Source organism: Physcomitrium patens, chromosome 25 (genome assembly GCF_059467195.1).
Source record: "Physcomitrium patens ecotype Gransden chromosome 25, ASM5946719v1, whole genome shotgun sequence".
NCBI lineage: Eukaryota > Viridiplantae > Streptophyta > Bryopsida > Funariales > Funariaceae > Physcomitrium > Physcomitrium patens.
The window spans coordinates 11,294,583-11,309,737 of record NC_143434.1 but is presented as its reverse complement, the minus strand read 5'-3'; the positions used below and the strand labels follow the sequence as shown (position 1 = coordinate 11,309,737).

Here is a 15,155-nt window from a genome sequence, read left to right as displayed (position 1 = left end):
GTCTTTTGCAAAGATACTTGTGAAATAGTCAAATCACTAATTAAACCATAGAAAAAGCCCACACCAAATGCTCCTTAATTTTTGTAGGCTTTGACTTTAGAACCACTCTCAAAAATCTGGCCACTTGATTTTTATTGTCTATTAAGGTATGGTTTTTTTAGTCTAGAGATTATTTATTTATTTTATATCTTATTATAAATGAGGATTTAAGATTGAATGCCAACCGAAAATTTATTTATTTCAATAGGTTGAGATAAGGCATATTTTTTTTCAATACCTATGTATTGAATAGAAAGTTAAAACACTATGTTTGTTAAAAGATTTGACACTGATTTGTACATGCAAATTCACTCTTAGAATATTGGTAAGAAATTATCATCATATAATAAGTGATTTCAAGAGCTAAATATAAATATAAAATTTACATAAATTCTATAAATATTTATATTATTTTATTAATTTTATATAATTTTATCAATTATTAATTATATTTAGATATCTTAAAAGATATAAATATCCATAAATATCATATTGGATTAGATTTGTGTGGATTGATGTTAGAACATAAGACAATGCTGAAGGTATGTATTATTTCAGTGCCAAATCAATATTGAATTCTTTTCTTTATAAGAGATTATTGAATTTTTTTTATATTAGTTTATAATAAATTAATCAAGTCTAATAAGTAAAAAGAGACTATTTATTTTATTTTTTATACTATAAACCTAAAAAATAAGAAATTAAGCCAAATTAAATCTTACAAAAATCTAACAATTTATAAAATCAAATTAAAAACAAAAATGGTCAAATCTTTAATATCTACAAATCTATATACTTATAAGGCAATACCATTAGATATTTAGATTTGAAAATTCTAAAATACAAATAAAAATCTATTAAAACTTGCAAAAGACCTAATATTTTGAAAGTCACAATCCTAGAATTTAAGTCAAAGTGACCATATCTTTCAAAATAAGAATTAGTAATATAATTTATTTATACCATTAAAATTCTTTTATAGCATAAAAAATATTACATATATTATTATTAATTTTATATGTGTTATTTAAATAATATTTAAATAAATTATCTTATTTTATAATCCAAAAAATGAATTTATATATAAATCCTACATTTTGGATATTTATTTTCTATTTCAATTTTTTAAATCTTTCTAACTATGTCTTGTAATTGATCATGTATTCCTATAATTCTATTTTTATCAATAATTGGTATTTCAATGTATCTAATATAAATTACATGTCTTATTTTAATAAAAAAAATGACTATTAATCCATATTTGTAATTTTTTTAAAATATTGTCATTATTTGACCTAATTTGACATAATTTGACATAATTTGACATAATTAAAATAAGAAATTAAGTCAAATTTTCAAGTTCTTGTCTTTCAAAATATGTCTGAAAACATATTCTTTTTTTCAACTTTTGAATTTTCAAAGCATATTCTTGATATGTTTCAAATCTCATGGTTAATTTTTTTATTTTTTTATTTTTTTATCTCCATTCAACTCTTTTTTTTAAAAAAAAACCTTTTTAAAGTTTTTTTTCCAACATCTCAATTTCTTTTTTTTTCCTTAAAAATGCTCTTGTAACTTTTAGATTTAATAGTAGGTCATTATAAGCTTAGAATATTTTTTCTAACCTCAATAAGTTCTTCAAGTAAGTCGTTTATTATCTACATGAATGAGCCATAAACAACTTCAAACTTGTTTCTTCATTCAATACTTTAAAACTTATCTTATAAATTATTTTATCATTAATAATTTATTGCTTTTATATCTTAAGCTTTTGCAATCAATGTGCTACCATTACCAGAAAATATATCATCCATAGACACAAAATCTTCAATTTGACTTTGATTTTTTATTTTATTAGAGACCAAGATTGTTTTATTCTTGATCAAGTATATTTCCAATACTTCTTGAGCCTCGTTCAATTCCCTTGGTATTGATTTAATTTAGAATTGTTCTAAAATATTGCAAGAAGTTGTATAGCCATTACACTACTTTTAATCTATTCAAAAAAACTTGAAGCATCATACATTTGCATAACATTATTTCATATAATTTTTGCTATTATAGTCTTGTCTATTCTATTTATCTAATAAGATATATTTTATTTTATATTATTTTAATAGATATTTTATCCTATATAAAAAAAATTCTCATGTAAATCATCCTATGAATAGAAATTCAACCATAGATTTAAAAAAGAATAAGAATAGTATATATATATATATATATATATATATATATATTCTGACTTTTAATTAGAAACTCATGATCATAATAAGGCATCTAACCATCAATATAGCATAGAATAGTTTGTACAAATAAAAAATCCAATCAACCCAAATTATTTAATACATACATACCATAATATTTTGCATAGATCTTACTATTAGCAATCTAATACATATTTTTTGAAATTCTGTAATTTTATGACATGTTCTTTAATATTCTAAAATATGGTGTATTTGTCCTACTAATTCCAAATAAAAACTTCTTTAATATGTTTAATCTTTCATACATATTTGCAAATTTAGGCCAATGTAAAGGATTCAAATTTTCATAGTCTTAAATAAGATTAGTTAAATCATCACAATTTGAAGATAAATTTGGCATTTCATCTTTAATCTAAAAATAACTTGATTAATATAATGGAAAAAAATATATAAATAAGATTAATTGACATGCTATTGTGAAAGTAATTGATTTTATAATGTCTAAGATTGAACTTAGAATAAATAAGAAATCTACAAAAAATAATTATAATAATGATAGTTTTAAATACATGGCTATATAGGCATTAAAAAAAAAAAAAACAATAATAATATGTCCTTTTGAAGCAAATGATTATTCACTTATAATAATATGATTTATGATTCTTTCATAAATTGATCAATTTTTTAATGTTTGTGAGATAAAAGAGATATTAAAGAGAATTGACAATGATGAAATATCAAATTTAGATCATAATGTGCAATACTTATGTCACAAAAATAAGATATCTCTTTTGTAATTTAATGTATAATATGAAAAAAAATTAAATGATAGATTTTTTTTTCTCTCTAAATATTGCTCAATTGTTTTTAGTTGATTTGATTTCTATGTGTAAATAATTATTTTTTTTTTGTTACAAAAAAATTAAGACTTTCATTGGAACTATTTTTCATTGCAAAATAATACCTTCTTAACTTAGAATGGCTTAAATTTCTTAGAATTTTTATCTCTGTAATAAAAAAAATAATCAAACCTAATATATATATTTTTTTTGTTGCACACAAAAGTCCTTACTACTTTAATTAATACTTACCATGACTAACTTCTTATGCCCCTTTCTGGCTATATTTTAATTTCTATTTAGACTACTTGGCCATAATTACTAAGGATCCTACTACCACACTCTAAATGGTAAATATTCTCAACTCTCTATACACTCAACCACTAAATACTTTGAGGCTTTTTAAATCTAATGATATATGTAATAGATCCTTGCTCTTTTTAGCACCAACTTAGTTAACACTATTTTGTTCATCTCTACTTACATTGAAATACCAATTTAAATTTAATAAAGACTTTTATGACAAATCTTTCAAAGAGATGAATTGTACGTGGATTGTACCTCTCTTAGAATAACTTGATCATTCATTATTTAATGGTCATTTATCCATCCAAGAACTATTATTTTACTCAATTTTAGTCTATATCTATTCTAAATATTGTAAAAATCTATCTAAAATTATTTAACAATAAAATGTTTAGATTATTCTACTAAAAAATAATCTACTCCTCTCAACTATCTATTTATTGTAAATTACTTATTCCATCTTGATAGATATTATTAAATAATGAATATATAATCAATCTTTTTTGGTACCAAATGGTACTTGGTGTTTAGGATTTAGGGTTTAATTGATAATATTCTTGAGAAAGTTTTAAGAATTATACTTATAAATTGAGATAAAAGTCAAAAAAACTACTTAGGTGTCAAGCAATCTTCTTTCTTAAACTTGATATCCAACTCCTAGTGTCAAGATCTCATTTTTATATTGTTAATTTTTTTCTAAAATTTTTTTAGATATTATTATTTATGCCAATTCAAACCTATTTAAATTCCCTTCTCAAATCTCACTTCTTTGTCAAAAAAGAATAACTCCAAATTTATCATAGTCGCTTGATTTAGTGCTTTAGGATGTGATTTCAATCCTAATTTTCAAAATATCATCCTTACTTATTAATCTAAATTTTTCTTTGATAATTTTTGCTAAAGACTATCTTTAACTTTCTCCTAAAGATATATATAATGGTTTTGTATCCAATCTACCTTGTTTTTGCTTAATTATGGCCTTACAAAGTTAATAGAGATTTGTTTGTTTTGAAAAAGATAGTATTAATATTAAGTTTTATACTTTCTCTTATCTGTTATCTATGATTTCTAAAGAAAAAATTTCCAAAACTATGGCAAGTACCAGTCGGCACATAATACAGTTGCACTGAGGCTGCATTCACGTTCACCCTCCCGATAACTACTCCCCTTTCCTCAGTCCTGTTGACATCCCGCTCCCTTTACCTCGAACTACCCACTGATTGGAACTCGGTATGAAGATCTCTTCACCGAGTTAGGGTGGTGCGGGTCACACGCGGTCTGAAGTAGAAAGTGGTTCTCCTTTTCTATGGACGGCTTGATACCCTGGATTGGGACCCAAATAGGATTCAATGGGTGTCTCCGCGGGATGCGGTCCCGTTCATGACCTACTCAGCGAAACTCGGTAGAGAGCTGCTGCGTACAAAACATATGATTCCCAAACCTGTAACCAGGAAATTGACCGGACTGCTCCCAGCCGACTTCAGATTACGTTCGAAGATTGTATGGGTAAAAGCAAGGATTAGTTAAGAAGCGGGGCTGCTGTGGTTGGTGCAGCACCCCGCCGTTGCGGTGAATATGTGGATGGGCCGCATCACTCAAACAGTTGCGATTCAATGTCCAGTTTGCCCAAGAAGAGCAGAAAAATCGGTTCTGCACCGATTCTGGGAGAGCTCCTCGGCTCAAAGAGCTTGGCAGTGGGGCATACACCTCCTAAACCTTTTAATTCACGGTATGGACACCTCCGGCCCATGGCAACCCCTGTCATGGCGGCAAGGCTTGTTTTCAGATCGCATCCCGCGTAAATTGAAGAAGTATAGCATGTTGTGGACGCTGATTAGGTCAGTGGTTCTGTGGACGGTATGAAAGGAGCGGAATGATGCAGTATTTAACGACATTACATGGACACCGCTCAAGTTACTCCAATCAGTCTGGTTAGGAATTGTGGACTATGAGCGCCTTGAGTGGTCTGTGGTGAGCCTAACAAAGAAAGTGACAGCGGCCCACGGTGCCAAGTTAGTCCAGCGATTCGAAAATAGGTGGTGTTGTCAGAACCTGTTCTTGTCGATGGTTGATGGTCAATCCCACTGGATTCTCACTGGGCCTGTAGCCGGGTTCGTGTTTCAACCACCGTAGAAAAATCAAAGTTACGACCCCGATCGCGTACACAGGCCTGATACAGGTTCGTCCCCTTCCTGTGTCAGTTGGGAGGGAGGATAATGACATGGTAGGCTAGGTACGGAGGAGTCTCAGTCCACGTCATAGGTGGTGTAATATTTCCGCTCGGGCTGCTTGCGGCTGGGCTGGTTGTAATGTACTTTCAAGGCAATGAAGTTTTCTTCATTTGTTTCGAAATAATTAATTAATGGATCCTGAGGCTGACAGCATTTGTCAACAAGGCTTTAATCAAGCATCAAAGCATCCAATGCCTGACAGTAGAGAGGATCTCAGATTCATTGGGTACGTTTGCACAACTTCAATGATGTCGTACCTTGGGCTACGTGGGCTCAAATCACGTAGACTTGTTCACCGATCAGTATTACTGCCAGGATCAGGGAGGAAGGAAGAATCTTCAACACACGCAAGTGTTACTGGTGATTGGGTCCTTCTAGTGCAAACACCCAGATGGCTCGTAGGACCAATTTTCAGCCCGGATGCTGCGATTAACGATACTAGATGTGGGTTTGGTTTTCAGCAGTCCAACTGCAGGTCCACGGCATGTGCCAGCGCTTGCAAACCCTGATTTCATGATACCCAATCTGGGGTAGAACCCTGTCAATTAGTATTTGATCTAAGGATTCCGTGACAGTGGAAATTTGATCCCATAATACATGCCGCCTACAAATTTTCCTCTTTCCCAGAAGTTACAATCAAAACATGACCAATGCCGTGTGGAAAAACCCAATTTCAAAGAAGATTGTATTAGATCAATAACCTGCTATGACCAACCAGCTAACCTCGAACAAAATTTCAGCCTACACAGGATTATGTGGAGGTAGAATTCATTGTGCAGTAGCAGTCGCCCACTGCTGTGTCACCAAGCTGTGTGACAGTTGGGTAGTTTTCTATCAATCGAATCAATTGACATTGAAAAATGCTCACAAGAAGATCACCAGTAGTTGGATTGGAAATAAAAGTGATTATTCGACGTTGGCTGCATAGGATATTAACCAGGATCAGAAATCATATGCTGATTAGCATTCCTGAACTTTTTCAACCTTAATGTTACATTATTTAACATGTTTCCAATGCGTAGTACCAAGTTTTCTAGGATCAAGTAAAGCAGGAAAACAATAACTCGCCTGCCTATAGGGATTCTATTGATTTTTGCATGAAATTCAAATCAAGCGTCGGACCTCAGTGTCTAGTTGCGCCAAACGGCTTTGGACAATAACTGCTTCACACCTGAGAATGTAATATATGGCTGTAATAGATAACATGATGTATCTGATCTGCAAGTGTTTGCATAAAAAACTGCATTAAAAGGTTTCGATGTCCTGATCAGCATGACACACCTACTTTAGAATTTATTTCACCACACCTTCTGACAATGTCTAGGATATGAGAAATGCCGAAGTCTTCATGTTAATTGGTCTCGCCACCGATGTCGGTCAGCCCACAATTCGGCCTCACAGACTCAAGGTCTCCAGCTTGGATAGACAACTAATTTTCAAATTGCTGCAGTGAACTTGAGGACGACTCTCTAGGAAGAAGTTGCAGATGGTGGGAGAACCAAAACTATCTGGAAAACGGAGTGCGTTACTGAATGGCGAACTCAGATGTTCAAGCTAAATTTGTTGCAAATACTCAGAAATTTGCTAGAGACACACAGTTACCCTCAAATAGACTCTTTCGTTCGATGCCATGAAAATCATCAAATAATTTCCAACAATTGAGAATTCACGGCAACATGCAGTCATGGTCACGAGGAACATTCGAGGTCACAAACAAGAACAAAATGAAGGTTCTCAGAGGCAGCACCTAGAACACCGATAGCAGAGACGCTACAGAATTCCAGCTGATATTGCTGTGGGCGCTTAGGGGAGCATTAGACGCAATCTGCAACGCTTGTGATAGTCCTTGAAACTGATCAGATCAGTCTCACAATCATCAACTTGGCAACGCGGAGTCTGCGTGCTCGGGGACACGGCGTGCTGTATCTTTCCTGGAGTTCAGAGTGCAGAGGAAAAAGCTATGGCTTGTCCTGTTACATAAGATTCCCGAAAGTGCGCCCTTCGTCAAAGAAACAATCTACGGCAGTTGCCTCCAATCGCCGCACTGCTGCCACTGATATGGCCTCCGAATGGTTGATCAGGGTTCAGTTCATCTGTTGGCAAATCTTCGTCGGCTCCTCACACGAGCCGCTTCAAGAAAAGAAGTCTATATATTTGATTTCGGGCTTGTACATAACTAGCTCTCCCCCATGTCTGTCTTGCTAATTTTTCATGAATGCAGCAGAATCAGAGCCATTATTTCCCCTGCAGATGGTCACATTGAAAACTCCAGACGAACGGACGTCACCGAATCTTTACTACTCCCTGAGGCGTGAAAATAGAAGATTTCACTTGGTTCGGAAGCTTCCACAGTAGTGAAGCTCAGCGTATTGCTGGGCGCTGTGGCTCAACCGTCGCTTAGCATGACCAGGTGCTCGTTTCCTAGCCGGAGGGGTAGTTCGTGGTTGGATCCTCACATTCCCAAGAGTCCACAAGATTGTTGCAATTCCAGACCGTGCTGGACAAACACTGAGAACCTTGAATGCCTGAGATGATATCCGAGTGTTCGAGGTTGCTCATGACACCCATCACCACATGCAGCTCGTTCGAGCACAGAAACTAGAACCGCTCTGACGAGTGAACCCTTGCTAGGGCTAGTCCTATGTGAGCCGTTGTTTGTCGCTGTAAAAGCCTACTTTAGTTAGCAGAACCGGAACCTTAAGTGCGACGAGAAGGTTTAAGAAATGTTGAGTGATGAAGTAGGAGACTTGAGACAAGCAGGGACTACGTAGTAACCTTGCAACCCTCGCACCCATGATAAAGTCGAAAGGAGGAGCAGAAGACGGTTCTGAACCAAAAGGTAACATGACCATGACCAGTAAATCGATGCCTTGAGAGTGCTATCCTGTACATGAGATTCAACACAAAAAGAAACATACAACATTAACAGCTAAAATAAACGCCCTACCCTGCTACATGGCCGATCGGTGACAGCGAGTGGGACAACTAACCTCGCCAAGTTTCAGAAGATTCTTGAAATTACAATTCGCTTGAGATAATCAATCGAAATCCCTCAAATCTTATCAAACGAACTTCTAACAGGCGTGAAGAGTCCGAGTTGCAAATATACTCTCGATGGTGCGTCTGGATGCTACTCGCATTCGTGTTGAAAGAGCATGCAGAAACTATCATCATTTTCTAAGTCTGCCTTTGCCAGTGAAAGTGAGACAGTGAGAGAGGCAAACACCATTCTAACAAACGATAAAACGATGTGCATGTGCGCACCACGAGCACACAAGCACCTCAAAACGTCGGCAATCCTGCCTCAAACAAATACAACCGACAATCCCCAACGTATAATAATTTAACCTAAAAACGATCAACCCACCAGTCAAGCAGAAGACTCAATCACTGGAGTATCAACACATCACAAAAGCGTTTTTCATCAAACCACTCTTTCATTATTATAATACGCAACATTTTTATTAAGTTAAACAACAAATCGACAAACTTCAATTGATTGCCATACAGTAGGTTCAAGCAGAATGTAGCAGTTAATTTCCTCAATTAACTGCTTCACTTGGTTGTACTGTCAGCAATGGTCGGTATTTCTCGGACATCACCCAGGATGTGTCAGGAAAGCAGCAGCAGCAGAAATGTCTACTTCTTACTAAATGCGGAAACTGAATCAACTATAAAAGAGAAAAGCACTGCTGTCAAATATAACCTGAGTGATACACTCAAAGCTTAAGCGATTTTAAGAGATTCATACTCCGTACCTTCGATGGAAGTTGTCCTCCGCAAAGTGCCTCATCACAGGATTACCGTGGTGGTTAAGAAATACGAGACAAGGTTGCTGATGAGTACAGCCGTTGAAGACCCAATTATTTCCACCACATCTCCTGCTCCTGTTGGATATTGATTACCCTAGGAAAGCACTGGAGGCGTCGTCCTCATTGCCTGGCGTTGGGTTGGAGAGGTTCGAGCAGGGGCTCCACCATCGGTTCGAGCAAGGGCTCCAGTTGGGATCTGAGATGACGAAATGTCATGAATGGGTGGAATCATAGCTTTGTTTGTTGTTTGTCGTTTGTCACCACGTTTCTCTGTACTGAGAGTACAACGAGTTCAACATGCACTCAAATGAGTCTCTTGGTGTTGGAACTAAGAACTTTCAATAGACTATGAGTCGTGCTGAAGTGAGGAGCATTTATGAGTGTATTGTAAGTTGGACTGGGCGTGGGGACTACTTTCAGAGTTATTGAATCTAGATGCGTGTGAATGTTGCTTTTAAAATCAGAAACCTCAGTTTCTGAGAAGAGTTACATCCGAACATCACATGTTAATGTGTAGAACTTGCATTGATGAAGACGATCGATGGTGCATGTGGCAGATAGACTTCTGGTGAATGACAATTATATGACTGGGGCCCATATGCCATAATTCATACTTCCAAAGTTGAGAATGTTTGATGGCAGTTGAAGAGGTTAGTTCAGTAAGAAAGCACGCAGGACAAGGGTGGAAGAAAAGTATTCAAAAGAAAGACTGAAGACATTAGCACAACTTAAGCTTCTCCCATATTGAAGTGGAGAGGAATGAAAAAGATCTCGCACTCGAGAGAAAAGGATCTTGACTTTTCCAACACTTAATTGACTTTTCCAGAGCTCACAATCTCAGTAGCCAGAAAATGCTGAATAAAGCTGCACAAATGGATCTAGAATACAATTTATAAACCAACAAGCCGGATCGAGTTTTCTGTCTCCTAGTATTACAGAGGCTGCTGCGACAGCCAGACTGTACCAGCTCCTAATGGTTAAAGAAATAGCAGCCTGAAGCGTGAAACCACAAGTGAAATAAGATCGACTAAATCTCAGCTGGGCACACAAGTAGTAGTACGCTTGTTCACCTAAAAGTTCCATGTCGCGATATTTCAACCGATTACACGTATGAAACAGACATATACAAAATTCCTAGTCTCCTAACCCGGGTTGATGAGAGCAAACGAACCCAAGATAAAATCTCATACAAAGAAAATTAATAAATGAATATTCCACAGAAGCTATTTCGAGTTTAGGTAATCGTCACTGCGTTACTGAGTGCTGAAAATCGAAGACTCAAAGGGACGTAGAGCGCTAAACCCATTGTATTGGCCACCGGAGACCTGGGAATGGAGTCCATTGCTGTGAGAGCTAGGCATCTGCATAAGATCGATTGTTGGGCGAGCGTGATGAGAGGAACCAGAGTTCAAGGCTTGAATATCCTGACCGGCCTGAACTAAGGCGAGCATGGAGTTCGTCTCCTCATACCCACCTCCTAGACTGGCCAGAATATTACCGTTACCGGTGGCAGTCAGCCCACAATTCAGCCCCACAGACTCAAGGTCTCTAGCTTGGACGGAGAACTGCTTTTCAAATTGCTGCTGTGAGCTAGATGACGATCCTCCAGAAGGAAGTTGCAGATGGTGGGAGAACCGAGACCCTCGGTTGCTGCTATCACTACTGCTGGCCACCAACTGCTCCAAGGTCGAGTCATACGCCTGAGAGAGGCCGAGAGACACTGGAGCAGATGCACCTGGGGGCGGGCGAGAGGCCCATGACTGCGATGACAGAAGAGAGAGAGCACGACCAGTGTTCGTCAGTCCAGACACGCTGGAGAGACTCTGGGAGCAGGAGTCAATACGGCTTTGCTCCAAGCTGCCCAGAGCCCCTCCCGTAGAAGAAGACAGCGATAAACCCTGGCCTAGTGGACCTACAGGTCCTTCCAGGAAGTGATGACCACCTAGATTCATGCCCGTGGATGTGTTCGGAGCTGGCATTTGTGTCTTTGGGTTCTGGAGAAGCGAGAGAAGCCGATCGGCTGTAGGGCGGGACAGTGTTGAAAATATTGACTGTCTCTCTGCGCTAGCAGCCTGTAAATGACCATCATCCGCCACAAACGCTGGATCAGATATTAGCACGTTAAGGGAGAGCTTCAACAGTTTGAGCCCCGGGTTTTGAGCCAGAACTAACTGACTACGTGGTGATGTTCACTGACCCAGAAAACGAGAATAAAATAAAAATTTGTAACCCCCGAAAGATGATTTGAAGCGTACCTGAAACTGACACGCGAGATTACTGTAGTCCCTCCTTAACGTGGACCAGGGGTTAGTACGCTTTAGGCTGTCTGAATAAGGGTGAAACTCATCCTCTAGAGACGACCCTCCATGACGATGCAAGAAGCTTGTCCGCTTACTATCTGCAGGGCCAGACACGATGGAACAACTTTGTAAGCGAACCACAATGAAAGACGTCGAACAACTCTAAGCATTTAGCAGGGTAACTGCATATAAGGAAGGTCGAGCTAAGTGCAACGATATGTTTACAATGGATCCACGGAGCCGTATTTTAGGGGAAACAATAGATTACCTAAAAAGTAGAATGGCGCAGCATCCATTGTAAGTGTGGATGTATCACTGTACAGTGAAGATGAGTTCCGCAACCCAAAAACGGAATGTGTCTCTGGGTGTGGCTTTCTTCGCCGTTCATTGTGACCTGCCAATCTCCTGCGACAGCTGCGCTTCCCTTCGTCGAACTCGGTGAGGACATGAAACCTGCAGCAGCCAACACCGACATCAATAAACAAGTGCCATCAAACTCTTTTACCGTGAATTTTTGCCTACACATGTGAACAGCAGAGATGGTTCACATTGATACGATTAAAACAAGGCCTTTTTCAATCCCGAAAACCAACTCCTGACAGTAGTAGATGTACCTCGAAGAAGCACGAATATTTTTAAGCAATCCTCAAGGCAACATACTCAAGCTGATTGAGCTACATTACCAATGAAACTAGCCAATACTTCCAGATCAGTCTGAATTAACGTTACGATCACTGAAAACACTGCAATACATCGGATACAAGCATTATCGAATTCAAAGATTTCCATACTTTCAATGCGGCATTGGCGTACTCTCACGAAGCCATGCATTCATGGTCACTACGAACATCCAAGTGCAAAGCAGATCTAAAGCTAAAAATACAGAATGGTGGTCTTCAGAAGCAGCACCTCGAACACTGTTGGCAGAAACGCTGCTCAATCCCAGCTGCAATGCATTTGGGCGCTTTGGAGTGCATCTCGCAAACCTTGTGACGCTTGTGATAGTCTTTGCAACCACTTAGATCAGCCTTACAGCCCTCGACTTGACAACGCGCGATCTGCACGTTAGGGGCCACAACGCGCTGCTTCTTTCCCGGAGGTGAGGGTGCAGGGGAAGACGAGCCTTTAGCCTGCCCTCCACCAAACGAATCCTCAAAGTACGTCCTGCGCCCGAGCTTCAGCCCAATGTTCAGCGAATCGCCTCCTCCACTCACCACGCTGCTGCCATTACTCTGGTCCCCAGCTGCTCTTGCACTCTCATTTTTCTCTGAAAACTTCTCCCCATTTCCGCGAGACTGAACTCCTCCCAAATCGAAAAGAAGTCTATCTTTATGACCACTTAGAGTGGCCGGCGTGCCCACCACTGTCCGCTCCATCCCATGCTCATCCGGCTCACTCTTCACTACTGAGGAGAGATCGGCGCCACAACTGCCCCTGCCAGCGCTCACGCCGGGAATACCTGACGAAACAGATAATGTGCCTGAAATCGTGCTACTCCCGGACGCCAACCCAATCGAGAAATCCGACGCTCCTGCCGAGGTGGTGGCCAGGGTCACAGCACTGCAAGCTGCGCTAGCTGGCCAATCATTATTGTGCAACCTCTGGTTTCCGTCACCTTGCCGAGGATACACCATGGTTAGATTCTCCGGCCATTCCCAGGAGTTTGCCTTGAGGTCCCACTCCATCCTACCGCTGCCGACGTAGTCTCCCTCGCCGCTTCCCTCCATGGAAGACGAATCAGTCAAGTTTTGGTGCTCCCAAGAAGTGCTCGACCAACAGTTTTCGGGAGCTTGGGTGCCTGAGCTGCTGATGCCAGACTGAACTTGACTCCCATTCAATGCCATCGCCATGTCTAGCTGACTCATGTGCAGCGAGTGATTATCACTTGCCTGAGTACTCCTTCGAGAATACAAAACCCTTTCTAGGGCTACTATCGCGGTAGCCGTCGCTCCCCAATCTCAATATGATCTACATTGGCTGTATGCAGGAAATAAAAGGGTGTGGCCAAGAAAAGGTTCCTGAACAAAAGCCTGATTGGCAGGAAGCAGCTCTCGAATAATGCTCGCAAATCGCAGCAGTGTACTGTACCGAATAGTGAATCACCGAAGCCTAGACACTAGGACGCAAGTTTGATGCCGTCCCCAGTGGAGAAGACAATGCTACGTTGCTTTGTTGAAACTCGCCAAAACACCCTACCTGATCGACTAAGTAACAGGGAAGGACGAGACCTTCCAAAAGGACGTCGACAATGAGAGGACAACGGCAGCTATCAACCCTTTGGTGATACGACTGTCCAAAGCGACCTCAAACACGACCCTACTCGCAAGCTCGAACATTACAGAACAACGTTTGCTAGCTAATTTCACCACACTTATAACAAACGCTAACCCTCACTCGCACGACGAATTAGCGGTAGTCAACTTGACCTACTAAGACCGTCGCGAATAACGATGCAAGAGGCTATTTCCATGGACTCAGCCACCACCATGAACACGTAAGTCCGATGGCGAGAGGCTGACACTAGAGGCGTCCGAACAAAGCCAACTATTCAGCTGAAATAGCAGCAACTGCAAGCACGCAGCCCACTAACTAGCTCAACTTAACGTAAAACGCGCCCACCACACCAAGCCAAGCCAAGCCAAAACTCGCTAACCAACTCGGCGCCACGGCTCGGGACACACAGCGGCAAACAACAACCACCGCCCGCTAACGTTGTGTGAAACCCCCCTCCTGCTTGGAACACCGGATTTTGCAATCACTGAGGGTAGCAAGGAGCGCTACTGCTTAGATACACCCTCATAATATGATCCTCCCACGCGACAACACTGGAGCTGCGTCACCAGGGGGGCTCTCTGATCGACATCGACACCGGCGCTGGCAGCACAGCTCCACCCACCACCACTCCTCCCGAGCCTAACCCCGTCCACGTCCGTCCCCGCGATCCTTCCCAACAACGACCACACACCTCCCGCGACGCCCCCAAAATTAACGCCCCCGCGCCATAGATCTGGACGTCACACCCTCCTCACTCGGCCCCCCAAACAACTGCTCTATGGCTCCCCTCCTTCCCCTCCCCTCCCCTCCCCTCCCCTGCCTGTATGCCTGTCTGCCTGCTGCTGATGCTGCTTCAACAGCATGGACGCTGCCCCGCAAGCTCACCATTACCAAAAGCCTTGCCCTCCCCGGTGGCGCGGTGATAGGGGTTCCTAGCGGTACCACGGGACACGGAACAGCCGCCAGGCATCCGTTAAGAACGGAGCCCCTTTGGCTGGCTCCAGGTTATTCTAAAGGCGCCCGCCCCTTCCGATGCTAATGATACCCAGCGGATTGCAAGTGGCATCATCCCCGACCTGATGGGAAAAAGCAACTCCCTCTCTTTTTCAGAGATGAACCGCAAATAAATGTATGCTCGTGTGGTGAA

General features: G+C 40.1%; 1 protein-coding gene and 1 long non-coding RNA gene across 2 annotated transcripts; both read right to left on the bottom strand.

The window, feature by feature from the left end:
- Nucleotides 1-6,804: 6,804 nt before the first annotated feature.
- On the bottom strand, nt 6,805-7,756 carry LOC141044958 (uncharacterized). Its single transcript, XR_012216787.2, has 2 exons — nt 7,370-7,756; nt 6,805-7,130 (listed from the first exon to the last, which is right to left on the bottom strand). It is a non-coding gene; the product is annotated as an uncharacterized LOC141044958 (long non-coding RNA).
- A 2,519-nt stretch (nt 7,757-10,275) lies between these two features.
- LOC112277518 (uncharacterized) lies at nt 10,276-14,846 on the bottom strand. Its single transcript, XM_024509963.3, has 4 exons — nt 12,644-14,846; nt 12,003-12,187; nt 11,690-11,832; nt 10,276-11,506 (listed from the first exon to the last, which is right to left on the bottom strand). Exons 1-4 carry the CDS (start codon nt 13,597-13,599, stop codon nt 10,688-10,690), a joined length of 2,103 nt encoding a protein of 700 aa, XP_024365731.1. The 5' UTR covers nt 13,600-14,846; the 3' UTR covers nt 10,276-10,687.
- Between the last annotated feature and the right edge of the window lie 309 nt (nt 14,847-15,155).

Coding starts and splice junctions, on each gene's coding strand:
- LOC112277518 (XM_024509963.3), bottom strand. CDS start 13,599: ATGAGTCAGCTAGACATGGCGATGGCATTGAATGGGAGTCAAGTTCAG. Junction 12,188..12,643: donor TTCTGCCAACAGTGTTCGAG/GTGCTGCTTCTG, acceptor TGGCTGCTGCAG/GTTTCATGTCCTCACCGAGT. Junction 11,833..12,002: donor TGCGCCATTCTACTTTTTAG/GTAATCTATTGT, acceptor CTGGCCCTGCAG/ATAGTAAGCGGACAAGCTTC.